At 54.5% G+C, this 17,761-nt stretch overlaps 2 protein-coding genes across 8 annotated transcripts; one reads left to right on the plus strand and one right to left on the minus strand.

Moving 5' to 3' along the window:
• The first annotated feature begins 1,451 nt into the window (after positions 1-1,451).
• Positions 1,452-8,242, plus strand: SHD (Src homology 2 domain containing transforming protein D). 5 transcript variants are annotated; one of them, XM_084795248.1, is made up of 7 exons: positions 1,452-1,675; positions 2,340-2,687; positions 4,165-4,273; positions 4,352-4,531; positions 5,140-5,251; positions 5,502-5,621; positions 7,756-8,242. In XM_084795248.1, the coding sequence occupies exons 2-7, from the start codon at positions 2,406-2,408 to the stop codon at positions 7,943-7,945; spliced, it is 993 nt and encodes a 330-aa protein (XP_084651374.1). In that variant the 5' UTR covers positions 1,452-1,675; positions 2,340-2,405; the 3' UTR covers positions 7,946-8,242. The 5 variants fall into 5 exon arrangements, with proteins under 5 accessions (XP_084651374.1, XP_084651377.1, XP_084651378.1 ...); XM_084795251.1 differs by having other exon boundaries at positions 2,340-2,630; XM_084795252.1 differs by having other exon boundaries at positions 2,340-2,630; positions 4,168-4,273.
• A 1,573-nt stretch (positions 8,243-9,815) lies between these two features.
• TMIGD2 (transmembrane and immunoglobulin domain containing 2) lies at positions 9,816-14,898 on the minus strand. Of its 3 annotated transcripts, none has more exons than XM_084797279.1 (5): positions 14,819-14,898; positions 12,537-12,896; positions 10,600-10,635; positions 10,411-10,506; positions 9,816-10,172 (listed from the first exon to the last, which is right to left on the minus strand). In XM_084797279.1, exons 1-5 carry the CDS (start codon positions 14,862-14,864, stop codon positions 10,033-10,035), a joined length of 678 nt encoding a protein of 225 aa, XP_084653405.1. In that variant the 5' UTR covers positions 14,865-14,898; the 3' UTR covers positions 9,816-10,032. The 3 variants fall into 3 exon arrangements, with proteins under 3 accessions (XP_084653405.1, XP_084653404.1, XP_084653406.1); XM_084797278.1 differs by having other exon boundaries at positions 10,393-10,506; XM_084797280.1 differs by having other exon boundaries at positions 10,097-10,172; positions 10,363-10,506.
• Between the last annotated feature and the right edge of the window lie 2,863 nt (positions 14,899-17,761).

Below are 17,761 nucleotides of genomic sequence, written 5' to 3' on the forward strand. Positions count from 1 at the left end.
AAAGGCATGGCCACCAGCCTCACAGACCCACTATGTCCCTGTGCTTTGGTACACTTCCCCTTCCCAGATTTGAGGGTCAGGGACTCCCATCTGCCTGCTTGCTGAGGCCCTAGTTAGTCTATGCACTGAGCACTACTGTGTATCCCATGACAGTCACACATCCCTGAACAGGAAGGAGTACAGCGCCATCGCATGCCACCAACAGGATACATGGAGCCAGTGTAAGACCATGACAGAGTATCCAGAACAGGCCAACGCACAGACAGGATGGATTCATGGATGCTTTCCAACATGAGGGAATGGAATGTTCTGGGCGCAGCACATTACATAGCCTTTCTGATATACTGTACTCATGGCCTCATTTTCTTGTGTTTTTGTTTGGGCTTAAGATGCTGGGGCCAACACTATGCTCTCAGCTGCCCCCCAGCCCTTGGGTTATAGTTCTGAAAGGGGCAGCGGTAGGGCGTTGGGTTACAATGCAGAATCAATGGGACACAAGGGGGGGAGGTGCCCCTGCCCCATCTTCCAAGTCATCCATCCAGAAGGAATTCCCAGGGTAGCTTCCATGATTCTCCTTACCCCACCCCCATCAGAAAGTCCAGTTCAGGGTCCTGGCTCTTAATCTCCACCCGCACCCCCATCCCCACCGCCTGCTACCCTCCGGAGGCTCCAGGGTGCGGGAAAGTCAAGCGCCGTTTGGTTCTGCCTCAGGGCCCCTGATCGCCATTCCGGCCACGCACAGCTTTCCATCCAAAGAGGCTTGTGTGTGATACCCGTGGCTGCCGCTGCCTGCGCCAACACACCGAGAACCGATTACCCGCGCTTTGGTGGCCCTCAAGGACTGTCTGACAGAGAAGGGAGCTGCAGGAGGTCAGGGGACACAGCCTACTCTGGATGCTGTGCTAGCTCTAAGCCTCAGTTTCCCCAGCTGGAAAGCAGTGCTCACAACGGAGGAGAGGATGACCGCTCATCCTGTGAGCGACCAGTGCCATCCTTGAAATGTCCAGGCACAAACGGACGGATGGCCTAAGTAAACCACTCCACACATAACTTCTCTGTACCTCAGTTTCCCCAACCTCAACAAGTCAGTCGGTAGGGCGCTTGCCTAGATGCCCCAGTGTCATCCCTAGCCCTGGGGCGGGGGGGGGGGGGCTGAGTCAGGAGGATCAGGAATTCGGGGTCATCCTTTGCTGCAAGTGATTTAGAGGCTAACCTGGGCTACATGAGACCCTCTGCAGTAGGGGGTCAATACCTCCTGCACCGTTTACAAGTTAGAGAGACTAAGGCACCCAGACCCGCGGCCATGGCTTTTGGGCGACTCTGGCTGACTCCTGCCCTGCCCTTTCCCTCCTTGGGACTCCACTTCCTGGCTCCCTCTCCAGCCTTTGGGGTCTTAGTCCGCCCCCCTCTCTCCGCTCGCACGGCAGCTGCGGCCGCAGCTCGCCCCTCCTCCACCACAAAGCGACGGACGCGGCGGTGACGGACGACGCCTCCCGCCCCGCGCCACCTCCAGCCGCGACCCTGCGCGATGCTGGGGCCTCTCGCCCAATCCCCGCCCGGCCCCGGTCCCAAGGGCGACTCGGTCCTCCTGCCGGTGGCCTCGTCCTCCCGGGCCCTCCGGGGTCCAGGTCCTGCGGTCCCTGTCCGGGAGTGGCAGAAGGTCTGAGGTCTGCAGGTCTGTCCAAGGGGCGGGGACGGGACGCGGTGGGACGCGGGTGTCCTCGCTCCTCCCACAGCCCGGAGAGCCCGAGGCCGGGACCCAGTGGTTTATGTGCCTTTGTGAGGTGGCGGCGGCTGCAGGCGGCTAAGGGATGGGGAGGTTAAGGGATCCCGAAGGTGGGGGGCGTGAGGAGGGGTTAAGGGATCGGGAGGTTAAAGGATCCGGGAGGGGGAGTTAAGGGATGCCGGAATTAAGAGATTCGGATATTAAGGGATGGGGTGAGGGTGGGGAAAAGGGACCGGGGCAGGGGAGAGATGAGGGATGGGGGGCGGTGCAGGTTAAGGGATCCGGGTCGGTGGGACCCGCGGGGTCGGACAGCAGCCCCACAGGGGAGTACGATCCTCTTGGGGTGGCTCAGCCTCTGGCAACTTTGCGCGCGGAGCTCCGAGGCACCGAGGTGCTGACACTACCTGCAACACAGACCCTAAAGTGCCCAGTTCCAGCAGACCCTTGGCCAGCAGCGCCAGGGTCGCCACCTGCTGTCCCCTCCTCTCTGAGACCAGCCAAGGACCTCCTGACCTCCAACCTCCCCCCTTCCTCTCCCTCCTCTCTCTCCCCCTTTTCCTCCCCCCCCCTTTTTTGTCTCCCCTTTTTCTCTCCCCTCCTTCCTTCCCCGCAGGACGAGCTGCAGAGCGCGGCATGGAGACCCCTGTCTGACAGACACCAGCCTATTTGGTGGGCATCGATGGCCAAGTGGCTCCGGGACTATCTGAGCTTTGGCGGCCGGAGGCCCCCTCCGCAGCCGCCCACCCCCGACTACACCGAGAGCGACATCCTGCGGGCCTACCGCGAGCAAAAGGACCTGGACTTCGAGGATCCTTATGAGGATTCCGAAGGCCGCCCCGAGCAGGAGCCCACCGGGTCCGGGGACCCGAAATACAACTCGCCCAGGCATCATCGGCTAATCAAGGTGGAGGCTGCAGACATGGCCAGAGCCAAGGCCCTACTGGGTAGCCCTGGGGAGGAGGTGCGTAGCGGGATCAGCATCCCGCGCAGGTGCTCTGTCCCTATCACTCCGGGGGGTCCCCCACATCACCCCCCTAAACCCCCCTCCAGGGAATCTAATTGTTTCTGGGCTACCCAGCGTCCCCCTTGGCCCATTCTCCATTCGGGGTGACCGAGGGTAGGTGGTGTTTTTGTTTTGCGTGAGACCCGGTCCAGTGTAGTCCAGGCTGGCTTCAAACACACTACAGTAAATCTGAACTCCTGGTCCTCCTTGGCCCCACTTCCCAAAGACGACAGGCATGTGTCTCAGTCGATGGTTATGTTGTACATGGTGGAAGCTGGACCTGGTGCATGCTGGGCAGGCGATCTAATCTACCCACAGCCTCAGCCCGGCTTTGGTCTATGACAGTGGTTCTTAACCTGTGGGTCGAGACCCATTTGGATCAAATGACCCTTTCACAGGGGTCTCCTAAGACCATCAGGTGGTGGTGGTGGCACACACCTTAAATCCCAGCACTTGAGAGGCAGAGGCAGGCAGGTCTCTATGAGTTCAAGGCCAGCCTGCTCTACGGAGCAAGTTCCAGGTTCTAGGATAGCCAAGGCTGTTACACAGAGAAACCCTGTCTGGAAAAATGTCAAAAATAAATAAATAATAAAATAAAGGGGGAAAAAAACTTTATGAAGTAGCAACAAAATAATTCTATCGTTGGGCGGGGGGGGGGGGTCACCACAACAGGAGGAACTATATTAAAAGATGGCTCAGCGGTTAAGAGCACTGACTGCTCTTCCAGAGGTCCTGAGTTCAATTCCCAGAAACCACATAGTGCCTCACAACCATCTATAATGAGATCTGGTGCCCTCTTCTGGCATGCAGCTGTACATGCAGGCAGAGCACTGTATACATAATAATAAATAAATAAATCTTCCTTAAAAAAAAAAAAAAAGGTTTGCAGCCATGGAAGGCTGAGAAGCGCTGGTCTATTAGTTGGATTTGGCTTTGAGACAGGTTCTCTCTGTGCAGCCCAAGCAAGCCTAAAACTTGTAATGCTCCTTCCCACCAGACCCCTGGAAGAGGGAGACGCGAGAGAAGGAAGGGACATAGGAGATAAAACACACTGGGACCAAACCCTGCCTCCTACTCAACCAGCTGTGTGACCCTGCCCACGTCACTAACCGTCTCTGTGCTTTTGTTTCTTCGCCTGGAAAACAGGCTTGGGTCCTTACTCAGGGCTTAAGGGCTGGTGTTAGAACGATACCAGTACTAGGGGGGGGAGGGGGGGGGAACTGGGGCCTGGGTCGGAATTCCTAGAACCCACTTAAAGAGCTGAGTGTGGTGACGTGTGCTTGTAACCCCAGCACTGGGGAGGCAGGGGCAGGTGGATGCATGGGACTCCCTGACCAGCCTAGCTCTGAGAAGTATGAAACGGCCCAGGAAGGGCAGGCAGAGAATACAGTGTCACACAGCAGGGCCATCCAGAGCTAGCCCGAGCCTTTCCCAGCAGCCGGGAGCAGACACTGAGTACTCAGACCCGTTCGATGCCCAGCCTCAGCCGCCAGCCCCGGATGATGGATACATGGAGCCCTACGATGCCAGGAGCGTTTCCAGTGGTGAGTGCACAGGGTTAGGGGGTGAGGGGAAAAGTCCCGTGTGGGAGGGGAGGGTGACCAGTGTCCCCTCCACCACAGAACGGCCAAGCCGAGCCGTCCAGCTCTATGATACGCCATATGAGGAAGAGCGCGATACAGAACCGGAAGACGGACCGGCTTCCGGCCAGGGCAGACTGCCCCTGGAGGACGAGAGGCCAGCGGATGAATACGACCAGCCTTGGGAATGGAAGAAAGATCATATCTCCAGGGCCTTCGCAGGTATGTGCAAGGTCAGGCGCCTCAGAGACCTCCTCCTTTCACTGCCGCCATTTTGGGGGAGAATGTGGCTATGACATCGCACCGGACTTGTGGTCATTTCGGGACCAACCCAAACACAAGAACGCACCCAGTCGTGTGGGAGCTGGTGAGGGGCAGAGATGGGGTTTTAGGAGGGGCTGCACAGTGGACTTGGGGTCAGACAACTCCTTGCTAAATCAAGAGGTAATAAGATCAACCTAAGGAATATGAAATAACCCAGATGGGTGCTTGCTTTCCACCACGTGGGTCCTAGGGATGAAGCTCAGGGTAGCCCAGCTTACCCACAAGCACCCTTACCCACTGAAGGGACTCCTAATTATAATCTTCCAACCCGGCCCTGTTGGCAACACCGCCTTGTGCTCGGATTGCCCCTCCCCTTCCATGGGCGCCTGATTTCTGGGTGGCTGGGTGCCACTTTATTTCCAAAGACCAATCACAGCTCCTGCGTCAGTCCTGTCCTAGCTTAGATTCCATTCCCATCTTCTGTGCTGTGATAGGCTGCCCCCCACCATGGGCTCCTTGCCCACCCCTGGGTGGGCGTGGCTTAACCTCTCACCCTTCTCGCCCAGTACAATTTGAAGGTCCTGACTGGGAACGCACTCCAGGCTCCTCCACCAAGGAGCCCCGGAGACCGCCGCCTGCGGAGCGCGTGGACACAGCCCTGGCCCTGGAGAAGCAGCCGTGAGTGCGGTCCCTGGAGGAGGGGTGGCCCTGGGACCCAAGGAACTGCAAGGGAGCTCGGGCCTCATTTATTCCGTCAATCAGTCATTCATTTCTCTGGTGAAGGTCTCATGTAGCCCAGGCTGCCCCCCGCCCCCACTTACCATGTCCAAGGGAATTGTCTCCCTGTTCCCCGTTGATCTCACCGCTCGCCCTGCAGCTATGTCAAGTCTGCTGCCCATCTTGAGGTGTCTATCTCCACCCTACCCAGGTGGTTTCACGGCCCCCTGAGCCGCGCAGAGGCCGAAAACCTTCTGTCCCTCTGCAAGGAAGGCAGCTACCTCGTGCGGCTCAGCGAGACCAGAGCTCAGGACTGCATTCTGTCCCTCAGGTGAGACCCAGCCTCAGGGCCACTCTGGGTAGAGCTCTCAAGCCAGTGGGTGGGGCTTTTGGAAAGTGGGCGGGTCTTTCAGGTAGGTGGGTGGGGCTCCTGGGCCAGTGGCTTAAATGGGTCCATCAGGGAATGAGCTAGGAAGCCTAGCAAGAGATCTAAACCTCTGGTGGTGCTGGGAACGAAGACCCAGGGTTCTTTTTAATGGCCCTGTCCGAAACTTGAAATGTAGCCGTGAGTCTGTATGAAGACAGATTCTCAGAATGTTCTAGAAAGCACTCGAGTTAGGGGCTCTGGTTCTTCAAGATTCCTAAGGTGAGAGTCTAGTGTAGATCACAAGTCCTGTCATCCCAGCTCGGAGAACAGTGAGGGGGGGTCCCTGCAGGAAGATCTCCTGAGCTACATGAGGCAGTCTCATTAAAAGCAGGTAGGAGGGCTTGAGAGATGGCCCAGATGTTAAGAGCACTGGCTGCTCATCCAGAGGTCCTGAGCAACCATCTATAATGAGATCTGGTGCCCTCTTCTGGCCTGCAGGTGTACATGCAGGCAGAATGCTATATACATAATAAATAAATTAATAAATTCAGGAAGACGCTGGAGAGGCAGCTCAGTACTTCAGGGGCACTTGCTGTTCTTCAAGAGGACCTGGTGGGTTCAGCCCCTACATCGTGGGGCTCACAGCTGCCTGTAATTCTAACCCCAGGAAATAGGCGCCCTTTCTTTTCTGGTCAGTATGGGTACTGTGTGTGTGTGTGTGTGTGTGTGTGTGTGTGTGTGTAGCCTGGTCTGCATAGTGACTTCTGGGCCAGCCATGGCTACCTGGTGAGATTTCTTCCTCATAATACATGCGCATACACACACACACACATTAAAAATAGACCCAGACAATGGTGCGCAGGCCTTTAATCCTGAGCTTGGAAGGTAGAGGCAGGAGGGCCTCTTTGAGGCCAGCCTGGTCTACAAAGTGAGTTCCAGGACAGCCAGGGCTACACAGAGAAACCCTGTCTTGAAAAACAAGGAATGAATGAATTAATTAATGCAATAAATAAATAAATAAATCTGGGCTGGCGAGGTGGCTCCGTGGGTAAAGGCCACCAACCCTGATGAACCCCTGTTTGGGCTGAGGACCTACATGGTGCCAGGAGAGCTGACCTCCACACGCTGACGAGTCATCCTCTGACCTCCGCATGTGAACTCCCAGGGCACGAATAAATAGATAAGGAACGTAAACAGAGTTTTTCAAAGGAAGCATAGGGGCACAGCCAAGCTCTTCACTGACTCAGCATGAACTGACCCTACGTTGTGTGTCCCTGCGTCCTTGCTAGGAGTGCAGGCTGTGAAGGAAGGACTCTTTACAGAAGTGACGCTCGGGCTAAGCTGAGAGCCGTCACACCTAGGGTGAGCATAGTGGAAAGTAGTCTCATTACAGAGCCCAGGCTGGCCTCGAACTCACAAAAAGCTGCCTGCCTTTGCCTCCTGCGTTCTGCGATCATATAAATAAATAAATAAATAAATATTTACAGGGCGGGCAGTGGTGGTGCACGCCTTTGATCCCAGCACTCCAGAGGCAGAGGCAGGTGGATCACTGTGAGTTCCAGGCCAGCCCGGTCTACAAAGTGAGTCCAGGACAGCCAAGGCTACATAGAGAAACCCTGTCTCAAAACAAACAAACAAACAAACAAATGTATTATGAGGAAGAAATCTGACCAGGTAGCCATGGCTGACCCAGAAGTCACTATGCAGACCAGGCTAATCCTGCCATTTGTAGCAACCTGCCTGCCTCTGCCTCTCATTTGCCGGGATTTTTTAATTTTATTTTTGCGCATATGTGGGCATAGAAGTCAGGGTCCAACTTTGGGGGTTCAGTCGTCACGGTCCACTATGTGGGATCTGGGGACTCGAACGCAAGTCATTAAGCTTGACTGCAAGCACTTTTACCCTCTGGTCCCTCTAACTGGCCGAGAACTGAGCTTCAAAGGGAAAGGTACCCTAACAGAGCTGTAGACGCCAGGAAGTCACTCCTGACCCTCAGTCCAGCTCAGAGCCACTGAGTCAGGCCCAACGCCTACCTGCACTCAGAGAAAGGAGGGAGAGTTGGGTGGGTCTGAGACTGATGGTCTGCCTTGTCCCACAGGAGCAGCCAAGGTTCCATGCACCTGAAGTTTGCGTGGACCCGGGAGAACCAGGTGGTGCTGGGCCAGCACAGCGGGCCCTTCCCCAGCGTGCCTGAGCTGGTCCTGCATTACAGTGCCCGCCCACTGCCTGTGCAAGGCGCAGAGCACCTGGCCTTGCTCTACCCTGTCACCAGCAGCCAGAGCCCCTGAAGGACTCTGCACATTGGCTGCTAGGCCACAGAGGGAGCGGGGGACCCATGGCACACAGACTTCCTCCAAGCCGCCTTTCATGCCCCCTGGTGGGGTGCTCCAGAACCACTAAAACACTGTCGGGACTTGTGAGGGGCTTGGCGGGCCAAGAAAGGCGCTCGCTTGCAGACCTGCCAGGTTCAACCCCGGGACCCCACATGGTGGCAGCAGAGAGCCAACACCTGCAAGTAAGTCCTCTGATTTACACACAAGTCACACACCATAAATTAATAAATAAATGTAATAAAAAATGAATTTTAAAACCTTCTCTTTCCCTGCTGTTCTTCCGGGGCTGGGGAGGGAGGGGGGGCGGGGCAATGCCCGGCCAATTCAGCAGGGCAGGTGACCTCTCTGACCTTGGAATGTCCTGAAAGCCATTGCAAACACAGGTGCCTGTGAGCAGTGAGCAAAGAATGACAAAGCTGCCTTATGCCTTTGCCATGGGGACCCAGCTGGGGTTAGAAGCTGAATGTCCCCAGAGGCAGGGACAGACAGCTCTGCCTTGTCCTCAGCCTGCAGCTGGGCCTGTGGCTTCCCAAGCAGAGTGACATCTGTTCCCTACCACCACCACCACCACCACCACCCCACACCCAGGAAATCCACAGAAGCGGAGGGAGGCAGTTACAGCCCTTGTCATTTCAGGGTGACAGGTAGAGAGAGAATGCTGGCAGCGCTGACCCTCAGCTCTCCTTTCCTTGTTCAAGAAGCCCCTCCCCCCGGGGAGGAAGAAGCCAACCAGGCCTGGGTGTGGACCCATGCCTCTTGAACATGTATGAGGCAAGGGAGGGCAGGGAATAGTGTAATTACATTATAATCACACACACACACACACACACACACACACACACACACACACACACACAAGAAAAAAACCCACATTGTTTGACTTTTGTTATTTTATATACTTGTATGTGTGTGGGTAGCTGGTCCTCTGGAAGGGCAGTGTATGGTCTTTACCTCTGAGCCATTGTCCTAGCGCCTATTATAAAAATATAAGGCGGTGAGGTAGACAGAGGCAGGCGGATCTCTGAGTTCAAGGCCAGCCTGATCTTGCATAGTGAGACATAGTGAGACCATGCCTCCAAACAAACAAGGGAAAAAAAAAAAATCAAAAGTGAAGCAGTCTTCCTGGCCAAAGTGGGATGTACAGGCCATCTCCAGGGACCCTGGAACTCACAAATAACTCTGCATTATTGTTAGCGCCCCCGACAGCACCACAGACTTTAGCTTTGAAGACTCTTGTTAAAGCTGGGCTTGGCCACTCAGCCTTGTCACTGCAGCTACTGGTGAGGTTGAGGATTGCCAGTTCCAGACCAGCAACACACTAGGAACTTGTCTCAAAAGTTTAGAGGATGTGGCGTCGCACACCTTTAATCCCAGCACCCAGGAGGCAAAGGCAGACAGATCTTTATGAGTTCGAGGCCAGCCTGGTCTACATAACGAGTCCAGGACAGCCAGGGCTACATAGGGAAACCCTGTCCCTAAATAACAAACAAACAAATAAATAAATAAAATTTAGAGGAAAAACAGAACTAGGGCTGGGAATACAAACCAGAAGCCTCAGTGAGGGGCTGGGGGCGTGGTCAGGGGGTGAAGCCCCGCCTAGAATCTTGCAGTGAGAGGCTGGGGGCATGGTCAGAGGTGGGACAATGCCTGGAACCTCCAATGAGGGGGCTAGGATCGTGATCAGGGGGTAGAACCACGCCTGGAATCCCTCAATGAGGGGCAGGGGCGTGGTCAGGAGTAAATCATTTGCATAGCATGTTTGAGGTCCTGAGTACTGTGTACTGTGTTTAAAACAGCTTTTATTGAGAGCCCTTGGGTCACATGATTAATGTCGGCCTGAGGCTGTTGGAAGTCCCCTCCCCTTATAGAAACAGTGACGCGCTCACATAGCTCTTGTTCGGGTTGACTTGGGTTTCCAGAGTCTCCAAGGCCTCTTTAGACTTCAAGGAACCCTCTTGGCGTGTGACCTGTCCCTGCCTCCTAGGGAGTGCAGGAGACGCACAGTGGGCAGGCCTGGGCCTGGGGCTGGGTTTGAGAAGCTGCTAGTGCAGGGCAGGTTTGGGGAAGGCCGCAGAGTAGACGACCTCGGCTCTCTGGCCCCTGGCCTTGTCTTCAAACCGGGCCTCAGGCCTGTGTGTTGTCTCCCGGGGCCGGTAGAGGACATTGCTGTAAAAAGAATTTTCTGGGAGGGGCAAATGACATAAATCAAAAGGTGCCAGTCAGTTAAGAGTGGCACAGCTGAGGAGCCAGGCTTCCCCCCCCCCCCCACTACGCTGCCGCCTCCCCTCTCACCCACACCCGCACCCCGAGTGCCCATTGGCACAGGGCTGCAGTTCCCATGTCTGCCGCACGGGGACGGTAGAGCCACGTACCGAGAAGCCTTCAGCACCCTTGAGTCTCACCTGGGCAGGTGCTCTCACCTGAATCCTCCCGGTGACACCTGCTGAGGCCCCATAACGCAGCACTCAGCACCAAGGCTGCCACCACACCCCCAGCCACCAGAAGCACCAGAAGCCCTGGGTTGGGGGAGACAGAGAAGACAATCTGTTGGGGAGGGCCATGAAAGAGTGGGAAGGTGGGGGGTGGGGTGGGGGGCGTCAGGGTCTCACCTAACTGGCTGAAGGTCTCTTTCCGCTGGGGGTCACCTGCAGGGAAGAGGTGCCTGTCTCAGGAGGCGGGTGGCTGTGGAGCCCGGACACCCGCAGCCACTCTCCTCCCTGGGTCAGGTTATTAAACCTGCTGGGTGATTTGGGCAGGGGTCCATGTAGAAACAACCCCCTGAGTGAGCAGTCTTCTTGGGCTATCGGTGGGATACAGTTACAAACTAGGGATTCCATCTGGGGCCCCTCCAATTTTTTTTTCTTGAGACCTTCCCTCCTCCAAATGACGTCTGCTTCCAGCACTGGGGGACTCTTGGAAAGACAAAAGCTCATCCAAACTCCAAATCTTTTGTTGTTGTTGTTGTTGTTGTTTTGTTTTGTTTTGTTTGAGACAGAGTTTCTCTGTGTTAGCCTTGGCTGTCCTGGACTCACTTTGTAGATCAGGCTGGCCCTGAGCTCACAGCCATGCACCTGCCTCTGCCTCCCGAGTGCTGGGATTAAAGGCGTGCGCCACCACCACCTGGCCAGTTTTCTTTTGTTTTGTTTTGTTTTGCAAACTCCAAATCTTAGTATGAAGCATGTTAAATGCCGTCCCTCTAAATTCACCCTGCCACGTTAGGAAAGAGGCCCACGGCTGCACGTGACAGAACAGGCAAGGAGCTGGCAGGGCTGGAGCCCAGGTCTACACAACTGATAGGAACCTCAGCCAAAGGTGCAGATCTCCCCAATCCCTCCTCTTGCAGGTGCCCGTGTGGGCAGGGGTCCCTGAAGGCTGTTGGGAGTAGAGAAGCCAGCTGGGTACAGCTGCTCCCCCATCTCACCTCACCCCACCCCACCCCACCCCCACCCACCCTCTGCCCTCAAAACCATGCTAATTGCCCCTGGCCCCTGGGGCCAGTGGATTTGACCCACACAGCCAGAACACAGTTCCTGCAATCACACCGAGTGCCCCTGCCAGCTGTGACAAACACACCAGGTGAGGCTGGCAGGAACCACAGGGGTACTGGGGTCCCACAAGGCCCTGCCATGTCAGAAAGGGAGAGGTGTGAGCCTGGCTCCAGGGCAACCAAGCTAAATGTGGTGGGAATTTGCCTTTTGTTTTGTCTGAGACTGTGAAGCCCAGGCTGGTGTTGAAGTCTCGGCAATCCTCCTGCTTCAGCTTCCTGACCTCTAGGCTAGCAGGCAAATGCCACCACAGCCCACTGACGCTGTTTGGTTTTGTCTGCCTCACCCCCTTAAATGCTGGGATGACAGGAGTGTGCCACCATGCCTGGCTCTTCTATTACATATTGGTTTTGAGATAGGATCTCCCTCTGTAGCCCAGGCTAGCCTCCCAAGTGCCAGGATGACTTTATTTTTGTTTATGTGTGCATGGGGTATCATTGGTGGCCAGAAGGGGTGCTGGGTCCCCTGGAGCTGGAGTTAAAGCCTGTTGTGAGCCTCCATTGCTGGGAACTGAAACAGCCAGTGCTCTAACCACTGAGCTGCCTCTTCAGCCCCCACACAGCCTTTTGAGATCTCGTGTAACCTAGGCTGGCTTTGAACTCCTGATCCTCCTCTCCTGCCTCAACTGCCTGCTTTTTGTTGTTGTTGCTGTTGTAATTGGTTTGTTTTTTTCAGACAGGGTTTCTTTGTGTAGCCTTGGCTGTTCTGGAACTCACTCTGTAGACCAGGCTGGCCTCGAACTCAGAGATCCACCTGCCTCTGCCTCCTGAGTACTGCGCTGCCGCCACCACCCGGCTTAACTGCCTGCTTTTTACTTTTTCTCTCAATCATTCTGGAGCCCAAACTAGCTTTGAGCCTGGCATCCTCCTGCCTCAACTTCTCAAGTGCGGGTGTCACAAGTGCGCTGTGAACAATTTTATATTCAGATAGTATCTAAGAGTCAGGAGTCTAAAGATTCTGGAAGCTTCCCCACCCACACATCGCTTCACCCCCACTCATACCTGCCTTTACCACAACCTCTGTCCCGTTGCCCTCAGCCTTCTGCCACTCGGGGATTTCCAGGGTGGCCCGGCACACGTAATTCCCACTGTCATTGAAGCTAACATGGTCCAGCTGCAGGGTGAAGTTCCCAGGTGGCTCCCAGAACAGCTGTCCCCGAGACCCACAGCCCACAGGGGTAAGGCTGCCATTTGAGACGAGCAGGCGGCAAAAATCATTGTCGTCCTGGGACCACTCCACGCGCAGCCTCTCCCACGCCTGACTCTGCGTCACGCTGCAGGACAGGGACACCTTGTCACCTTGTGTCGCCGTCACTGACAGGGGCCACTGCTGCACGCTCAGGCTCACGACTTCCTGTAAGGCTAGAAAGGACATGGTGTCACACAAGTCTAGCAAATTGTGTGAGGGCCTGAGTTTGAATCCCTAGGGCCCCTGCAAAGGGCAGAGGGTGGTGGTGCACTCCTGTCACCTTGTGCTGGGAACACAAGGACTCAGGGACCCATGAGCTCTCTGCCTGGCAGCCCCCCCATCTACAAGCCTCCTGGCAGCGAGAAACAAAATCTTAGAATATCGGTGGAGAGGCGGGCGGTGGTGGCATGCACGCCTTTAATCCCAGCACTTGGGAGGCAGAGGCAGGAGGATCGCTGTGAGTTCAAGACTAGCCTGGTCTACAGTGTGAGTCCAGGACAGCCAAGGCTACATAGAGAAACCCTGTCTCAAAAACAAAAACAAAAACAAAACAAAAAAACAAACAAAAGAAAAGAAAATAAAATCAGTGGATATGAATTGAAGATACCTGGGTTGAACTTAGGCTTTTGTGTATGCCCTACACACGCACGCACGCACGCACGCACGCACGCACGCACGCACGCACAGATGCACACACACACAGAGGCCAGCAAGATACCAGGACCAGCAGGTAAAGGGGCTTGCTGTCCACTCGGGAGGCAGAGGCAGGTGGATCGCTGTGAGTTCAAGACTAGCCTGGTCTACAGTGTGAGTCCAGGACAGCCAAGGCTACATAGAGAAACCCTGTCTCAAAAACAAAAACAAAACAAAAAAACAAACAAAAGAAAAGAAAATAAAATCAGTGGATATGAATTGAAAAGATACCTGGGTTGAACTTAGGCTTTTGTATATGCCCTACACACACACACACACACACACACACACACACACACACACGCGCACATACACGCACGCACGCACGCACGCACACATGCACACACACACAGAGGCCAGCAAGATACCAGGACCAGCAGGTAAAGGGGCTTGCTGTCCACTCAGGAGGCAGAGGCAGGTGGATCGCTGTGAGTTCGAGGCCAGCCTGGTCTACAAAGTGAGTCCAGGACAGCCAAGGCTACACAGAGAGACCTTGTCTCGAAAAACCAAAAAAAAAAAAAAAAAAAAGGGGGGGGCTGGCTGTCAAGGCCAATGACCTGAATTCTATCCCCAACAGGCCACATAGTGAAGGGGAGGAGAGGGAGCTGGAAAGATGGCTCAGTAGTTAAGGCAGCTTCAGGAGACACCACACCCTGGCCTCTGGGAGCACCTGCACTCACATGCACAAGAACACCCCAGATACATATAGTTTTGTTTTGTTTTAATCCCCTGTGGAGCGTGGTGGCACACGCCTTTAATCCCAGCACTCGGGAGGCAGAGGATCAGCCTGGTCTACAAAGGGAGTCCAGGACAGTCAAGGCTACACAGAGAAACCCTGTCTTGAAAAACAAACAAACAAACAAATAAATGAATAAATAAACTCCAGATCCCCAGAGGCAAAAGCAGGTAGATCTCTGAATTCCAGGTTGGCTTGGGCTACAGAGTGGGACCCTGACCCTGAAAAAGCAATATCCTGTCTCAAAGGAACAAAACAGTGTCGGGGGACAGAGGCGAGATGCTGGGGTTCCAGGTCCCCACAGGCTGGGGTTTAGGTTGTGTTTTGGACCCCTCTGAAGACCACATAAGGGCCCAAGTATCCAGAAGAGGAGACTGAAGTTCATAGTGGCTTTGATGGCGGATCAGGTGCCTGGAGAGGGCTGGACAAGTCCAGCGTGGTGGCGCACACCTTTAATCCCAGCACTCGGGAGGCAGAGGCAGGCGGATCACTGTGCGTTCAAGGCCAGCCTGGTCTACAAAGTGAGTCCAGGATAGCCAAGGCTACACAGAGAGACTTTGCCTCGAAAAACCAAAATAAATAAATAAATAAATAAAATAAAATAAAATAAAAAGAGGGCTGGACAGCAGGAAGGGGCACACAAGATGGGGACTCCCGGGTACTCACCCCAGAGCTGGAACAGGATGAACGCCCAGCCAGGAAACATCATCATCCCAGAACCATCCGGGCCCAGGCTTACCCTGCTACACTCAGATCACCCCAGCTGCGCCCCCCCCCCTCTCTCTCTCACACACACACACACACACACACACACACACACACACACACACTCTTCCTGTCACGGCATCCACCCCACCCCCTGCTGAGGTGACACTGGGGGACAGGGAAAGACAGAGGGCGGGCAGACATCCTGTGTTTCAGGCTGTGGGGAGGGAGAAATGGGTTCTAGTTCCTTCCGCCCCATGCCTCAGTTTACCCCAAAGCATTGTACATCCAAAAAGGAGAAGACGTCTATCTGTGAGTGTAGAGATTGGGGTTGTGGGTGTGGAAATCCCTTTGGAAGGTTCTCCACGCATATACAGAGGATGCAGAGAAAAAGCAGTAGCAAAGCGTGGGACAGAGGAACGTGGGGGCTGGGGCTCAGTGGGGTGAACGTGCCTCCAGCATGCACAAAGCCTGGGTTCCAGGCCCAGCACCCCATAAAGTAGGCATAGCGGGGCACACCTGTCATCCCAGCCCTTGGGAGGTAAAGGCAGGAGGACTAAAAATTCAAGGGCAGTAGCCTGGCATGGTGGCCCATGCACCTTTAATCCCAGCACTGGGGAAGCAGGCGGATCGCTGTGAGTTCGAGGCCAGCCTGGTCTACAAAGCGAGTCCGGGACAGCCAAGGCTACACAGAGAAAGCCTGTCTTGGAAAACAAAACAAAACAGAAAACAACAACAACAAAAAGTTCAAGGGCAGCCTTGTTTACATACGGAGCATGAGGCCAGCCTGAGCAATGTGATACTTATCAAAAATCAGTCAATAAGTTAACAATCTCCTGTCTCGGTCCCCGGTTCCCAAGCCGTGTCCTGGTTGCAGTGCTGGGCACGGGGCTGAGGCTCTTTGCAGGTGCTCGGGCCCTGGCCATGGCAGCAGATTTCTGTGGTGACTAGATTCACACAGGCGTTGTGGGGGTAACAATGCCCCCCCCAACCCCCTTGGTGGGGGTATGCCTTTAATGCCAGTGCTCAGGATGCAACCTGGGCTATGTAGAGAGACCTGGTCTAGTAGCAAAACCCAGCCATCCTGTTCTCAAACCACACGAACGGCTGCGGCTTCCTGGTGGGCCATCCCCAGCCACACTGACTGCTGAACCCCTCATCTCTTTGTGAGAACCAAGCGGTTCTCGGTGCCGCTCCAAGGCCTAGGCAAAAGTCAGGGGGGGGGTCAACCACCAACCTCAGCCCCACTCCGGGGTCAGTGGCCAATACGGCAATTGCTGACCAAAAGAGTTGTCTCCTACCTAGTCAACCACAACCATGACCTACTTTCTCACTGGGCGCTTCCTGGAATTGTTCTGAGGAGAGGGTAGGGCAGAAGGGCAGTGTTTAAAGATCCAGGCCCCGTGGTTCTCAACCTTTCTAAAGCTGCGACCCTTCAATACAGTTCCTCATGCTGTGGTGGACACCCTCCACACCCATAAAATTATTTTCGTTGCTACTTCCTATGTGCGATTTTGCTACCGTTTTGAAGCGTAATATCTGTTTTCTGACGGTCTTAGGCGATCCCTGTGAAAAGGTCACTCGACCCCAGAGGAGTCTTGAGGGACCCACAGGTTCTCAAGCAGACGCTGTCGTGTCGCGTCTCCCCCGCCCCCGCTAGACTCTGCCAGGTTGACAGCAGAGAGAGAGTTGAACATAATTAATATGCCTAGTGGGGATGGGGAGGTGGGGGCCGCACGCCTTTAATCCTAGCACTCAGGAGGCAGAGGCAGGTGGATCACTGTGAGTTCCAGGCCACCTGGTCTACAAAGAAAGTTCCAGGACAGCCAGGCCCATTAAATAGAGAACCCTGTCTCTAAAAACCAAACCAAACAAACAAATTAAAAAACATGTCTAGTGGCTGGGCGTGGTGGCGCACGCCTCTAATCCCAGCACTTGGGAGGCAGAGGCAGGCGGATCGCTGTGAGTTCGAGGCCAGCCTAGTCTACAAAGCGAGTCCAGGACAGCCAAGGCTACACGGAGAAACCCTGTCTCGAAAAAAAAAAAAACACAAAACCAAACCAAAACAAAACAAAACAAAAAAAACCAAAAAAAAAAAAAAAAAAACAAAAAACCATGTCCAGCTCTGAAGACCAGGGCCTGGTACAGAGGTTTCTAGGGGGAGATATAGTCTGGGGCTTTGTAGGATGTATAGGAGCTTGTCTCCCTGTGTGACCATAATGGCTGAACGATGGTTGATTGTACAAACAATTAAAGGCAACAACGCGAGCCATGGAAAGACAGCTCTCAGGGTAGGTAGGATAGGGTGGGCAGCCTGGGCGCCAATTTGAGTAGCAAATGGGGACAATGTGGGAGTAAGAGATAGTCCCGAGGGCTGGAGAGATGGCTCAGTGGTTAAGAGCACCGCCTGCTCTTCCAAAGGTCCTGAGTTCAATTCCCAGCAACCACATGGTGCATCACAACCATCTATAATGTAATCTGATGCCTTCTTCTGGCCTGTAGGTGTCCGTGCAGACAGAACACTGTATACATAATAAATAAATAAATCTTTAAAAAAAAAAAAAAAAAAAAGAGAGATAGTCCCGAGATCACAAGACAGAACCAGAGCCAGGCGGATCAGGTGCCTGGAGAGGGCTGGACAAGCCGAGCGTGGTGGCGCACGCCTTTAATCCCAGCACTTGGGAGGCAGAGGCAGGCGGATCACTGTGAGTTCAAGGCTAGCCTGGTCTACAAAGCAAGTCCAGGATAGCCAAGGCTACACAGAGAAACCCTGTCTCGAAAAACCAAAAAAAAAAAAAAAAAAAAAGACAGAACCAGAGGCCAAAGCCAGATATCCTGACTTCTTCCTGGGCGCTTTCTCATCCCTCCTAGTATCACAGACGGATACCCAGGCTCTGGAGGAAG

Source organism: Acomys minous (genome assembly GCF_964271855.1).
Source record: "Acomys minous genome assembly, chromosome: 9".
NCBI lineage: Eukaryota > Metazoa > Chordata > Mammalia > Rodentia > Muridae > Acomys > Acomys minous.